The 15,301-nt window shown below is 47.2% G+C and overlaps 2 protein-coding genes across 2 annotated transcripts; both read right to left on the minus strand.

Annotated features, from left to right (window-relative positions):
- Nucleotides 1–632: 632 nt before the first annotated feature.
- Nucleotides 633–9,204, minus strand: LOC146894085 (preferentially expressed antigen in melanoma-like protein 1). Its single transcript, XM_087906693.1, has 4 exons — nt 8,813–9,204; nt 4,265–4,584; nt 3,369–3,932; nt 633–2,557 (listed from the first exon to the last, which is right to left on the minus strand). Exons 2-4 carry the CDS (start codon nt 4,555–4,557, stop codon nt 2,149–2,151), a joined length of 1,266 nt encoding a protein of 421 aa, XP_087762819.1. The 5' UTR covers nt 4,558–4,584; nt 8,813–9,204; the 3' UTR covers nt 633–2,148.
- A 4,504-nt stretch (nt 9,205–13,708) lies between these two features.
- LOC148121641 (preferentially expressed antigen in melanoma-like protein 1) lies at nt 13,709–14,890 on the minus strand. The gene is made up of 2 exons (XM_087906763.1): nt 14,598–14,890; nt 13,709–14,279 (listed from the first exon to the last, which is right to left on the minus strand). Exons 1-2 carry the CDS (start codon nt 14,888–14,890, stop codon nt 13,709–13,711), a joined length of 864 nt encoding a protein of 287 aa, XP_087762889.1.
- Nucleotides 14,891–15,301: the final 411 nt, after the last annotated feature.

A 15,301-nucleotide genomic window follows, 5' to 3' on the forward strand; every position in this document is an offset into this window, starting at 1 on the left:
TAAGCTCATCTGTTTCAAGGCAGAAAGGGAGCTGTCACTCGAAACCAACTAACCATTTGCGGGGTGGTAGTGGTGCACACCTTTAATACTGGCACTTGGAAGGCAGAGGCAGGCAGATCTCTGATTTCTAGGTCAGCATTCTCTACATACAGTGTTCCAGGACAGCCAGGGTTATTTAGAGACCATGGAAGAAAAAAAATTGTCAAAACTCTACAGTGATCATTCAAAGACTGAAGCATTGTTGCTGGAGCCTTTTGTCCTTAAAGAAAGGAAGCTGAGGCAGGAGGATTCCAAGTTCAAGGCCTGCCTAAAATACAGAATAAATTCTGGACCATTCTCAATGGGAAGCCGAAGAGACTCCTGTTAGAGCCTTTATTTGAAAGGAGTGCACCACTGTGCCTGGCTGACAACTGCAGGAAGGCTCAGTGGTTAAGGGTGCGTGTGTTCTTGCAGAGGACGAGGGTTTGATTCCCAGCACCCACCCAGGAGCTCACAACCACATGTAAGTCCAGTTCGAGGGAATGACACCCTCTTCTGGCTTCCCAGGTACTGCATGGACATGGTATAAGACAAACAGGTAAAACACTCACGTGCAGTGAACACACTTCTCAAAAACAGATACACACCGCCTCTAGAACACATCAGAATTTATTAAATAACAATAAATCTGCATACTACAACAATTTTGTTGTCTACAATTCACTGAGGACTATGAGCTCACTTGAGATTCATAGTCACTAACAATCCAAAAATTGGTCCAAGCTTAATCACGCATTACACTTCAGACAATGAAATGCAGGCTACAATGCAGCTAAGGGTGAAAGAATTGGAGATGCCAGGCTTGGTGGGGCAGGCCTTACTTCCAGCACTGAGAGGCAGAGGCAGGCCATGGTTTTCTGTGACTTGAGTCCAGCCTGGTTGCTGGACAAAAGAGACAATCTCAAACACCAACGACTACAAAAATTAAAGAGGCAGGCTATAGATGTTGCTTAGTGGGTAGAATGTAGATTGCTTGCCTGGTAAGCAGGAAGCTATATGTTCAGGACAGGGAGTTGGTTCTCTAGGTAGACAATGAAAAACCAAGATCAATTCTAGGTCTCTACAGAACTATCTCCTACAAATTGGTTCAGGACGCCCCCCCCCAACACATCAACGATAACTATTGTACATGTAAGCACACACTATGCAAATGAAAAACTATGGGCTTCTTTTTCCCAGAAAAGGGGCCATAAAGCCTCTGGTTCCATGAAGACTCTTGTTAAGGAGAATCAACCAGAGTAGGAGAGAGGATGGCTGATGTTTTCCACAGCCTTGCTTGTAGACACACAACATGGAGCACGTATTCATGTACACACACGTACACACACACACACACACACACACACACACACACACACACACACCAATTCCAGAGGTCCATCAGTCATGGTATTGTGTTGTATGCAGTCCAGGGACAAGAGTTGGGAGCTCTAAGATATGGTCTAATGACACAGGTGGTGGACATTGCCATGGCCCAAGGATAAAAGTCCCTCTTTATCTGATGGGGGCAGGACCACAGTCTTCAGTGGTTTGGAGTTGGTAGCAATGCCACAAAAGCTGATTTTCTGCTAGGGTTTATATCTACTTGCCCTGCTTCCATTCATAAACTGATAGGTGACAGTGTTTTAGGAGTATAAATACATGACTTACCATGTATGTCGCAGTAATGCTGGGTGGCAGCTGACTAGCAGACAAGACAGTCATCCAGCCTCAGCAGTACAAACCAATTGTTAAATTATCTTAGGTCTATGTGTTATAAGGATTTTGCCTACAAGAAGGTAAAGGCAGGACAACAAATATCGTAGAACTGTATTATATTAAAGGTAGAAACCAGGCTAATCCCCCAGGGAGAACTAACTGATGGTTCTAGTTTAAAACTATGTGTTATGTGTTTTCTCAGACACCTGTGGATTGCCTTTTCCTCCCAGGTGTCCACAGGAGAGCTTGATATGTGCAGCAAGCTTAATATGTGCTTGATATGCCCAACACGTCCCAACATATCATGCGCACATCACAACACACATCCTTCAAAGCGGGAAGACAATGCTCTCTGGCTGTACAACAGTTCTCCCCTTATCTATACAAACTAAATAAGACTGGACAACCACCTCAAAGTTCTGGAGACAGATCATCACACCCAGGCATGAAGACTACCGTTGACCCTTCTGACCTCAAGGTTATCTCGTGATCTCTCAACTCCCTCAAGAAATTCCCCGAGAAATGGTTTCCAGAGAAGTTAAACCACATAAGCTGGGTACAGCACCTCAGGGCAGGCAGGACGGCACTGAGGTGGCAGTCCAGCAAATGACAGGAATCCAAGTCCAGAGTTAGCAAAGAAGACGCAGATTTTTGCAGTATAGTTTGCAAGGGCTCTGGGCTAAAATGAGTCAGTTTGACCCTATTCAAACTCAAATGTTTCAACTGGCTTGTGCATGGGAATTCAGCTATATGGGCCCAGTCTGAGTTTGAAAGATAGCACTTAGTCAGAGACAGGGTCTCCAAGGGAGTCTTTAGCGACCTACAAAAAAAACAAGAAGAGAGTTTTGGGAACATGCATGTGGTCCAAGATCCCTTTAATCACACGATAAAAGCCAGTAGCCACCATGCTCCATGAAGGAGTCTGCTCATTCTAACCTGTACTGAGGCCTTTCACCATCACGGTAGGATCAGCTCTACCCAAGACTGTGATTCCCGTCAACAAAGGGAGGATCAAGGCAGGCAGGATCTGCCTATGGGTTCACAGACCTGCCTCTTCACAGAATTCACCATGACCCCGATTCTCAACTCTAACTTCACGCTTCTCATCTCCTCACCCTGAGGTCTAAACAAAGCTGGGGACGGTGGTCCACACCTGTGCTACTCCAAGGGCGCTGACACAAGAGGAGGGCTGGGGAGAGTACCAGCCAATCCTGCTCCCCATCTGGACCACATACCCCTCATCTCCAAACCCAGCCTGTCCTAGATGGAGAGCTGAAAGCAAGCTGAGCAGAGCTCAGTGTACAGTGTACCCCCCTCCCCCCCACACGGCCCTCCTCCTTTTCCTTTTTCCCGTTCACCTTAGACACTTGCTAAGAAAGAAATCAGACCCCATTCTTACTAGATCTCATCCCTGAGAGGCTTCCTAGCATGGTACCTTTCTAAACCACCAACCCCAGCTCGGCCCTACTCCTTTGGATTAGAAGCTACGTGAGAATCCGCTCCAGGGCAGCAGATGCAGAACAATGCCCCGATATTCTCATGCTCTGACAAGGTTAATCTAACAGGGCTACAGAGAGCAGGTGGTCGCTAATGTCTAAAGGAAGATGGCTTGGCCTGACACCCCTCCTTACCGGAAGAGCTCCTCTAGGTGATCCTCTAGGAAGAAGACATTATCCAGAATCAGGGCCTCCAGGTGCTTCAGCTTGACAAACTGTGAGGTAAACTGGGTAACAATCTGCTGCTTTTCCAACGGTGTGTGACAGGCCCACGGCCAAAGGCTGGAGAGGAGGAGAATGTGCAGGTACCTCATACGACCCAGGTAAGGAGTGAAGTTAAGCAAGCAGGTAAGATCATTTATGTTATACAAACCCAGTTGCTGAACAGAGTTTAGGTCCAATGTCTCCAGGACATCTTTGTGGTAGTAAATAGCCAGAGACCAGATCTCTAGATAGTTACAGCACAGACTCAGACCTTCTCTCTGACCCACCCATTCAACAACAAAGGACTCCAAGGACTCTAGTGGGCGTTCCTGCAAGATCAGGTCTATAGCCACCTTCACCTGCGGCTTCACCTCCTTATCTGAAAGACCCACTGCTGTTTGGTTCTCACTCAGGTCAGGAGCCTTGAACACAGACCACTGGTCCCACATCCTCAAAGGGAGAATCCGCAGATCCAGCACTTTCAGGCTGCACCTCCTGGGGTAGAGCAGGGAGAGCATCAGCATGGAGGTTTTAGCCACCGCCCTCTTCCCACAGCTTCTCCTTAAGTCCAGCCAGTCCCACTCTAGTGCCTGTGTGAGCAGTGACTGTGTCCTTCTGTCTCTGCTGATTCACGAGTCCTGCATAAGCAACAGCCCTTACCCAGAGGGATCGGCGATGGCCAAAGCCTCTGGAGTTCTCCAATTTGGTCCCCCCCAAAACCTCCACCCCATTCTATGTCCACTCCCTCACCCTGATTCTACCTGTCCCTAGATGTCTCTGCTTTTTAATTCCCAAGGCCTTCCTTCAGGGCATCTGGGTGTACTCACCTGTGAGGAACCTCCTGGCACAGCATGCCATCAAGACCAAACAGGATAATCTCTAAGACTCTCCTGTAGGAAACACCCCTCTTGATCATGGTTCCCAGCGGAAGGCAGGGGAAGGGCCAGGCCTGCACCATTGCCTTCACAATGCCAGTTTTTCTCCTTCTGCAGGCCTTTTTGAACAGTGATGGGAAGAAAACTGAGGGTATATTGTCCAAATTAGAGATTGCCACGGTCTCGTTCCTCAAAAGGCTGTTCTCCGCCAGCTCCTGGAGTGTGAGTGGGGAGTTGAAGCTCATCCTGATGAATCTTCAGTAAGAAGGTTTCTGGAGCAACATTTAGAAAGATACTCTTTCAGTCAGGCAGTGGTGGCACACGCCTCCTTTATCCCAACACCCTGGAGACAAAGGCAGGCAGATCTCTGAGTTCGAGATCGGCCTGGTCTACAGAGTCAGTTCCAGGACAAGCTCCAAAGCTACAGAGAAAACCTGCCTCGAATACCAAAAAAAGAATGAAACCCATCCTATCAAATGAGTGCTCAGACACTATTCTCACCCATGAGGGGGGCTAACCCAGGTACAGTCACTGCTCTGAGAGCGGCAGGGACCTCAATTTAGCTCACTCCACTCAGTGCTCCATGGACCACAAAGCCTTCGAAGTTCCTGCTGGTCCCAGGAGAATGGTCTCTCAAGCATCCATGGCCACAGCTCATCTCATTACCACACATTTCCAGTTCGTGCACTGGATTTCATGTCTACTGGGAAGTGAGTCCTGTATGACCTAAAAGCTAAACTCGAGCTTCGGGGAAATGTGTCTCATTCAATACCCAATAGGGCCAGGAGTGCTGGCATGAAGGCGCCATCCCTGCCCTCAGGAGGCAGGGAAGAGGGAGTAGCAATAGCTTCAAAGGAAGGTGTGGTGATAGCTGAGAGTTGAGAGAGGCCTGTAATCTCATCACTTGGAAGGCAGAAGAATCAAGGGTTTGATGCCAGCCTCGGAGACACAGAAAATTGGATGTTAGCTCGGTTTACTTCAGATGCAGTCTTAAACAAGAAATATCAGCCAGGTCTAGGCAGTAGTGGTGCACACCTTTAATCCAAACACTTGGGAGGCAGAGGCAGGTGGATTTCTGTGAGTTGGAAGCCAGCCTGATCTACAGAGACAGTCCTAACACAGGTTCCAAAGCTATACAAAGAAACCCTGTCTCTAAACAAAAAAACAAACAAACAAAAAAACTTCCTTATCTCAAATCCTAAACAGAAAGCATTATACATCCATGCCCTGTTTCAGGGAACGTTCACCTTCCTTGGTGCCTATGTTCAGACACCCTGGGGTCTGCTGGCAATGAATGATGCAGGCTGAGAACTCCTTACTTCAATGGCATCAGTATCCTAAAATACAACTACCGCATCCGCGCTGGAAGTTGGGTGTTAGCTTCAGAATTTTTGTTTTTGTTTTGAGACAAGGTCTTCCTATGCAGCCGTGCCTGGCCTCAACTCACGATTTGGGCTGGACAGCTGGCTCAGTACTGAAGAGAACATGCTGTTCTTCTAGAGGGTCTGGGCTCAGTTTCCAAGTACCCACCTGATGCCAATTATGAAGCTCTGATGCCCACTTCAGAGCACCAAACACGCAAGCACTGCTATAAACACACACATGCAGGGAAAACACTCACACATAAAATAAATCTCTTTAAAAAAATTTTTTACCAGGCTGGCTTCCAATTCACATAGACCTACCTGGCCCTCAGCCTGAGCGCTTGAGATTAAAGGTGTGCGCCACCAAGCCTGGCCAGCAGCATTTTTTATTTCGTTTTGTTTTTTGAGACAGGGTTTCTCTGTGAAACAGTCCTGGCTGTCCTAAACTCACTCTGTAGACCAGGTTGGCCTCAAACTCAGAGATCCACCTGTCTCAGCCTCCTAAGTGCCAGGATTAGAGCCCCCACTGACCATAAAACTTTATTAAGACAGGGTTTTTACTATGTGGCATAGGGGACTGGAACTCAGGTATCCAACTCCCTCTCAGATTTAGGAAATATTTTGATCCAATCTATTAATATATGTATATATATATATATTTTTTTTTTTGGTTTTTCGAGACAGAGATTTTCTGAATAACAGCCCTAGCTGTCCAGGTACTAACTCTTGTAGACCAGGCTGGCCTTGAACTTCAGAGATCCCTGCCTCTGGAGTAAAGCCATGAGAGGCATGCACCACCACCACCGAGTAACTAAACTAAATTTGTATTAAAGTATCTCAGCAAGTAGATTTACATTATTTTTATGGTGCTGAGAACTGAACCTGAGTGTCATATATGTTAGGGCATTTTTACTAGTAAGCTACATCACCAAATTCTCAACCAACTCTTTATTTTTCCATTTATTTATTTATAACTTCTTTGACACGGACTATCACTGTGGAACAGTCCTGTCTGGCTGGGCAATTTTACTAGTGCCCTACATCACCAAGCTCTCAATTAAATAGTTACTTTTCATTAATTAAAATAAACATCTATTTGTTTGTTTATTCAGACAGGGTTTCTCAGTGTAATAGCCCCAGCTGACCTGGAGCTAACTTTATACACCAGGCGGGACACAAATTCAGCCTGCCTCCGCTTCCCCAAGTGCTGGAATTAAAGGCACGGACCACCACCACCGGGCTCCAACTAAGTATTTCAAATGCCAAGGATGAGAATTTCTGTGGAGAAAAGAGTTTCTTGAAAGTGCAGAGTGAAGATTCACATCATCACCCAAGCACTCATAAAGGTGTGGTAGTGGGATCTACATGACACCCAGGCTACCCAGTGAGTTGGTACAGACCTGTTAACCCAGCACTCTGGGAGCAGAAGCAGGATTGGAAGTTCAAGGTCATTTGAACACTCTTAGGGCTGGAGGTAGAGGCAGGACAATATCTGTGAGTCAACCCAGACTACAAGGTGAGTTCCAAAACAGCCAAGGAGACCCTCTCTCAAAAACAAAATAAATAAATAAGGCTGGGTTCCAGGACAGCCAGTGATACGAAAAGTAATCCTGTCTCAAAACAGCAAACAAAACCAAAAGACAAGCTAGGCGGTGGTGGTGAACACCTAGAGTCCCAGCAACTGGAGAGGTGGGACAGTTGGATCTCTGAGTTCAAGGTCAGCCTGGTCCAAGGAGTGAGTTCCAGGACAGCCAGAGCATCTACTCAGAGAAACCCTGTCTCGAAAAAGCAAAGCAAAAAAGGGACAAAAACAACAACAAAAATCAAAATATAAAAAGATGGGAGAGCGCCGCGACTGTGCATGACTTTAATCTCAACAATCCAGCGGCTGGAGTTGATCCGTCAGCTGAAGGCCAGCCTAAGCTGCAGTGAACTCCAGTCTCAAAAATACATAAATCTGGCTGGGAGGTGGTGGGAGACACCAGTAATTTCAGGACTTGATGCAAAGAGGCAGTCAGATCAAGGTCAGCCTGGTCTGCAGAGTTCCTGGACAGCCAATGCTATGCAGAGAAACTTTGCCTCAAAAAACAAAAATATACACAAATCTGTAAGCATATAAATTAAATAAACAAAATAAGGGCTCCAAGCCAGGCTTGATCGATAGATCACACCTGTAATGCCAGCATCTGAAAGGCTGAGGCAGGAGGATTCCTATTTCTTCTAGGATAGCCTAGTATACAAAGTGCCCCACATGGCGATGCTTCCACCTCCATTCTGCAGGCTAGAATTAAAGGTACTCGGCACTATGCCCACTTTTAAAAAGCTGCCTACCACCCCTTCCCGACTACAGGCGTGTGCCACCTCACCCAGATTGCATAGTAAATTGGGAAAACATCTGCTGACCATAGACAGGACTCCAGCAAGACACCAAAGTCAAGAACGACCCTGCCCAAGTCTGGCTCATGAATCGGTGAACTGATCAGGCTCAGACAGAATTACAGATACCTAGGAGGAGCCAGAGGCCCAGGTTCAGATCAAGGTTAGAAGACCCAGCCCCTCCCCATCGTATTAGGAGGGAACCTGCACCAAAAAGCCCTATCTAGTGTGGATCTTAGCACTAAAGGGGTAATGGTTGTGAGTCTAAGAAGCCAAAGTTCAAACCAAGCAATCTTTGATTGCAGAAGTAGCTTGGTTGATCGAGCGCATGCCTAAAGGCTCAACATAAACAGAATATACCAACTCGGATGTGCAAGCTAGGGAATCAGAAGTTCAATTCATGCCTCAGTTAAATAGGTTCAATGACTCAGCATTTAATCCTAGCACTCCTGAGAATTACCTGTGTTTGGATAGGCAAGTCGCCAGTGCGCATCTAGATTAATATGGAATGTTTGGGATCATATGATCCTGCCGCCTCGGCCTCAACAAGTAGGTGAAATCATCGTCTGCTACCACTAAGTTTTTTTTATTTTCTGGTTTTTCGGGTTTCGAGACAGCATTTCTTCTGTGACTGCCCTAGCTGTCCTGGAACTAGCTCTGTACCAGTGTACCAGGCTGGCCTGGACTCACAAAGACTTGCCTGCCTTGGCCTCCCGAGTTCTGGGATTAACTGCGTGACTGCTGGGCAAAAGTGACTTACCAGAGTTGGACAGAAGAGAGAGGTCCGCAGCAGGGCCAAGAAGTGATTCCTGTCTCCAGGACTGTTTTCTTCGGTTCCTCTGTTGACCTGGCTGGCTGGAAACTCAGTATGTAATTGAGGCTAACTTCAAACTCACAGCGACCATTAGCCCACCAGGCTCGGGCACTCCACGGGCTGCTGAAGTTTCCACGCCCACTAAACAAGCCCAGACCCCACTACAAACTGCCACCTGATTGGCCGTTTCAGTCTCCACCCGCTTCATCTGAATTTGGGTTTTCCCCAAAGAGCTTGCATCTATAGCCAGCTGTGGCAGAACACATTCTTTTTGTTTCTTTTTTGTTTTTTTCCTCTTGCTTTTTCTTTTTTTTTTTTTTTTTTTTATTTTGAGACAGGTTTTCTCTGAAGCTTTGGAGCCTGTCCTGGAACTAGCTCTTGTACACCAGACTGGCCTCGAACTCACAAAGATCTGCCTGCTTCTGCCTCCTGAGTGCTGGGATTAAAGGTGTGCGCCACCAACACCTGGCTGGCCAAACACCTTCCTTTCATCACAGTCCCAGGCTGGGGGTCCCTGCGACTTTGATACCAGCCTGCTCTAAATAAATATTGACTTCTGGGCTCCAGCCAGGCCTATCTGATGAAAACCTGTCTTTTTTTTTTATGGGGATGGGCAGGATGATGCCTAACTTTAATCTCTGTGCTCAGGAATCAGAGGCAGGAGGATCTCCGTGAGCAAGCAAGTGCGTGTGCCCCTACAGGAGCAAAGGCACAGGCAGTGTTTGAACCTGATCTGTGTTCCCGAAAGGTAAAGAACTAAGATGGAAGCAGGGAGGTGGTGGCACACGCCTTTAATTCAGGCACTCCTGAGGCAGAGGCAGGCAGATATCTGTGGTTTCAAGGCCAGCCTAGTCTACAAAGCAAGTTCCCGGACAGTCAGGACTGTTACACAGAGAAACCCAGTCTAAAAGAAGAAAAAAAAAAGAAAAAAAGAAAAGAAAAGGAAAGGAAAAACAAATGCTTGTGAAGTAGGTCATGAATGAGCTTCAGATTTCATCCCATCCCTAACTTCTGTCATTTTGGGATGGCACGTTTGAGTTCCTTGAACCTTCCAGGACCCCATGGGGATGTGCTGGGTGGGGATTCAGGAGTGTGGTCGGTCATCCCTGGGACTGGAAGCTAGTAGTTGAAAAGGGAAGCTGTGGGCTGTAGAGATGGTTAAGAGCACCTGCTGCTCTTGCAGAAGGACCCAGGTTTGCTTGGAGCCACCAAATGGCAGCCGGCAATCATCTGTAACTCAGTTCCAGGGGCAATTAAAAAGAGACAGGCAGTCTATAGGTTTCCTAAAGGAAAATTTGAACTTTAAACCCCATGAAAATTGTGGCCCTCCTATCCTAGGCCCCCAAGTAGTTAGTACTACAAGCTGGTACCACCTAGCCTGCTAACCTGACATATGCTCCTTCCTTCTCTCTCTCTCCTTCCTTTCTTCCTTTTTTCTTTCCTTCAACTTCCTCGGTCTTCCCCTTTTCTCCCCCCCCCCCACATCTTATCTCTGGTTTCACATCTTGTCAAGTTGACAGTCAGCATTAACTATTACATCTGTGATATTGAATAAAAAAAGAAGGATGTTGGGTAATTGTCTACATTTGTAGACACCGTCCCGTTCTACCAACAAGTGATAGAAACTGCAGGGGCTGGACTCGTGGACACTGCAGGAGACTTTATGGAATGTACTAGCAGGTGGTGTTATCAAGAATCCCAACAGTCTAAATGCTATGGCAGTAGAATTGAGAGTTAGAGGCAAGTCTAGGCCTGATAGTGAGATCCAGTTTCAAAACAACAACAACAAAAAAAAAATATCAAAGAACCAAGACCTTACTACCCTGTCTTTCATCCCAGCTCTTGGGAGGAAGACGCAGGCGGATGTCTGTGAGTTTTGGGTAGCCTGGTCTACAATAGCAAGTTCCAGGACAGGCTCCAAAGCTACAGAACAATAACAAAAATAAATAAATAAAAAACACCAAGACATAAAGCCAAACCACAATTCAAGATCTTTGATTGGCTAACACCTATAAGCTCATCTGTTTCAAGGCAGTAAGGGAGCTGTCACTCGAAACCAACTAACCATTTGCGGGGTGGTAGTGGTGCACACCTTTAATTCTGGCACTTGGAAGGCAGAGGCAGGCAGATCTCTGATTTCTAGGTCAGCATTCTTTACATACAGTGTTCCAGGACAGCCAGGGTTATTTAGAGACCATGGGAGAAAAAAAATTGTCAAAACTCTACAGTGATCATTCAAAGACTGAAGCATTGTTGCTGGAGCCTTTTGTCCTTAAAGAAAGGAAGCTGAGGCAGGAGGATTCCAAGTTCAAGGCCTGCCTGGAATACAGAATAAATTCTGGACCACTCTCAACAGAAAGCCGAAGAGACTCCTGTTAAAGCCTTTATTTGAAAGGAGTGCACCACTGTGCCTGGTTGACAACTACAGGATGGCTCAGTGGTTAAGGGAGCGTGTGTTCTCGCAGAGGACGAGGGTTTGATTCCCAGCACCCGATCAGGAGCTCACAACCACATGTAAGTCCAGTTCGAGGGAATGACGCCCTCTTCTGGCTTCCCAGGTACGGCATGGACATGGTACACAACATGTAAAACACTCATGTGCAGTGAACACACTTCTCAGAAACAGATACACACCGTCTGTAGAACACATCAGAATTTATTAAATAACAATAAATCTGCATACTACAACAATTTTGTTGTCTACAATTCACTAAGGACTATGATCTCACTTGAGATTCATAGCCACTAACAATCCAAAAATTGGTCCAAGCTTATTCACACATTACACTTCAGACAATGAAATGCAGGCTACAGTGCAGCTAAGGGTGAAAAAAAACTGCAAGGGTTAACATCTACTTGCCCTGCTTCCATTCATAAACTCATAGGTGACAGTACTTTACGAGTGTAAATACATAATTTACCATGTATGTCACACTAATGCTCGGTAACGGTGCCTCAGCAGACAAAACAATTGCTGAATTACTTTATGTCTATATGTTATAAGGATTTTGCCTACATGTATGTCTATGCACCACACGTGTGCCTCACGCCCCGGCGGCCAGAAGAAGGCATCTGACCTCTATCACTAGAGTTATGGATGATTCCCACATCAGAGGCACGTGGGAAATCAAACCAGGTCCTCTGCAAGAACAGCAAGTGCTCTAAACGGATGAGCCAACTCTCCAACCCCCACAAATGGCTGCCATAAAATGCTACTATTTTCCTGAGGAACGCAAGGCACAGCCACAGAATCGATTAAGACAGATAACCAGGTTTGGTGGTGTGAGACTATTCTCAGCACTAACAAGGTAAAGGCAGGACAACCCAAAGTCATAGGACTGTATTACACTAAAGTGGAAACCAGGTTAATCCTCCAGGGAGAACTAACTGATGGTTCCAGTCTAAAACCATGTGTTGTGTATTTTCTCAGACACCTGTGTATTGCCTTTTCCTCCCAGGTGTCCACAGGAGAGCTTGATATGGGCATCAAGCTTAATACGTACTTGATATGCCCAACACGTCCCAACACATCATGCGCACATCACAACACACATCCTTCAAAGCGGGAAGACAACGCTCTGGCTGTACAACAGTTCTCCCCTTATCTACACACTCATAACAAGGCTGGACAACCACCTCAAAGTTCTGGTGACAGATCATCACACCCAGGAATGAAGACTACCCTTGACCCTTCTGATCTCATGGTTCTCTCGTGATCTCTCATCTCCCTCAAGAAATTCCATGAGAAATAGTTTCCAGAGAAGTTAAACGAGATAAGCTGGGTACAGCACCTCACGGCAGGCAGGATGGCACGGAGGTCGCGTTCAAACAAATGACAGGACTCCAAGTCCAGAGTTAGCAAAGTAGATGCAGATCTTCGCAGCACAGCTTGCAGGACCTCTAGGTTCAGTCGGACCCTTTCCAAATGTAAATGTTTTAGCTGGCTTGTGCACGGGAATTCAGCTATATGGGCCCACTCTGACTTTGAGAGATAGCACTTAGTCACAGACAGGGTCTCTAAGGGAGTCTTTAGCGACCTACAAAAAAAACAAGAAGAGAGTTTTGGGAACATGCATGTGGTCCAAGATCCCTTTAATCACACGATAAAAGCCAGTAGCCACCATGCTCCATGAAGGAGTCTGCTCATTCTAACCTGTACTGAGGCCTTTCAGCATCACGGTAGAATCAGCTCAACCCAAGACTGCGATTCCCGTCAACACAGGGAGGATCAAGGCAGGCAGGATCTGCCTATGGGTTCACAGACCTGCCTCTTCACAGAATTCACCATGACCCCGATTCTCAACTCTGACTTCACGCTTCTCATCTCCTCAGCCTCTGAGGTCCAAACAAAGCCGGGGAAGGTGGTCCACACCCGTGCTACTCCTAGGGCGCTGACACAAGAGGAGGGCTGGGGAGAGTACCAGCCAATCCTGCTCCCCATCTGGACCACATACACCCCATCTCCAAACCCAGCCTGTCCTAGATGGAGAGCTGAAAGCAAGCTGAGCAGAGCTCAGTGTACAGTGTCCCCCCCACACGGCCCTCCTCCTTTTCCTTTTTCCGATACACCTTAGACATTGCTAAGAAAGAAATAAGTCCCTATTCTTACTAGATATCATCCCTGAGCTGAGAGACTTCCTAGCATGGTACCTTTCTAAACCACCAACCCCAGCTCGGCCCTACTCCTTTGGATTAGAAGCTATATGAGACTCTGCTCCAGGACAGCAGATGCAGAACAATGCCCCAATATTCTCATGCTCTGACAAGGTTAATCTACCAGGGCTACAGAGAGCAGGTGGTCGCTAATGTCTAAAGGAAGATGGCTTGGCCTGACACCCCTCCTTACCAGTAGGACTGGCCTAGGTATCTTTCTGGGAAGGTGACATGACTCAGAATCAGGGCCTCCAGGTGCTTCATCTTGGCAAAGTGCGAGGTAAACTTGGAAACAATCTGCTGCTGCTGCTGCGCCATTGTTTGACACCACTCATAAAAGCCAAGGAGGCTGAAACTGCGCAGGTACCTCATACGACACACGTAAGGAGAGACTTTAAGCAGGCAGGTAGCATCATCCATGTTACCCAAAACCAGGTGCTGAATACAGTTGAAGTCCAATGTGTCCAAGACAGCTTTGTGGTAGTAATATATGTCCGTAGACCAGATCTCCAGCTTGTTATACCATAGACTCAGACCTTCTCTCTGAGCCACCCACTTAATGACAAAGGACTCCAGGGACTTTTCGTCGTATGCTATTAGGACCAGGTCTATAGCTACCTTCACCTGCGGCTTCACCTCCTTTTCTGAAAGACCCACCGCTGTCTGGTTCTCACTCAGGTCAGGAGCCTTGAACACAGACCACTGGTCCCACATCCTCAAAGGGAGAATCCGCAGATCCAGCACTTTCAGGCTGCACCTCCTGGGGTAGAGCAGGGAGAGCATCAGCATGGAGGTTTTAACCACCGCCCTCTTCCCACAGCTTCTCCTTAAGTCCAGCCAGTCCCACTCTAGTGCTTGTGTGAGCAGTGACTGTGTCCTTCAGTCTTTGCTGATTCATGAGTCCTGCATAAGCCACAGCCCTTACCCAGAGGGCTCAGCGATGGAGCTCTCCAAGTTGGTCCCCCCAAAACCTCCACCCCATTCTATGTCCACTCCCTCACCCTGATTCTACCTGTCCCCAGCTGTCTCTGCTTTTTAATTCCCAAGGCCTTCCTTCAGGGCATCTGGGTGTACTCACCTGTGAGGAACCTCCTGGCACAGCATGCCATCAAGCCCAGACAGGATCATCTCTAAGACTCTCCTGTAGGAAACACCCCTCTTGATCATGGCTCCCAGCGGAAGGCAGGGGAAGGGCCAGGCCTGCACCATTGCCTTCACAATGCTCGTTTTTCTCCTTCTGCAGGCCTTTTTGAACAGTGATGGGAAGAAAACTGAGGGTATATTGTCCAGATAAGAGATTGCCACCGTCTGGTTACTCAGGAGGCTCTTCTCCGCCAGCTCCTGGAGTGTGAGTGGGGACTTGAAGCTCATCCTGATGAATCTTCAGTAAGGAGGTTCCTGGAGCAACATTTAGAAAGATACTCTTTCAGTCAGGCGGTTGTGGCACACACCTCCTCTATCCCAACACTCAGGAGGCTGAGGCAGGCAGATCTCTGATTTCGAAACCAGCCTGGTCTACAGAGCCACTTCCAGGAGAAGCTCCAAAGCTACAGAGAAACCCTGCCTCGAAATACTAATAAAAGAATGAAACCCATCCTATCAAATGAGTGCTGAGACACTATTCTCACCCATGAGGGGAGCTAACCCAGGTACAGTCACTGCTCTGAGAGCGGCAGGGACCTCAATTTAGCTCACTCCACTCAGTGCTCCATGGACCACAAAGCCTTCGAAGTTCCTGCTGGTCCCAGGAGAATGGTCTCTCAAGCATCCACGGCCACAGCT

This window comes from Myodes glareolus, chromosome 6 (assembly GCF_982192425.1).
Source record: "Myodes glareolus chromosome 6, mMyoGla1.1, whole genome shotgun sequence".
Classification (NCBI taxonomy): domain Eukaryota; kingdom Metazoa; phylum Chordata; class Mammalia; order Rodentia; family Cricetidae; genus Myodes; species Myodes glareolus.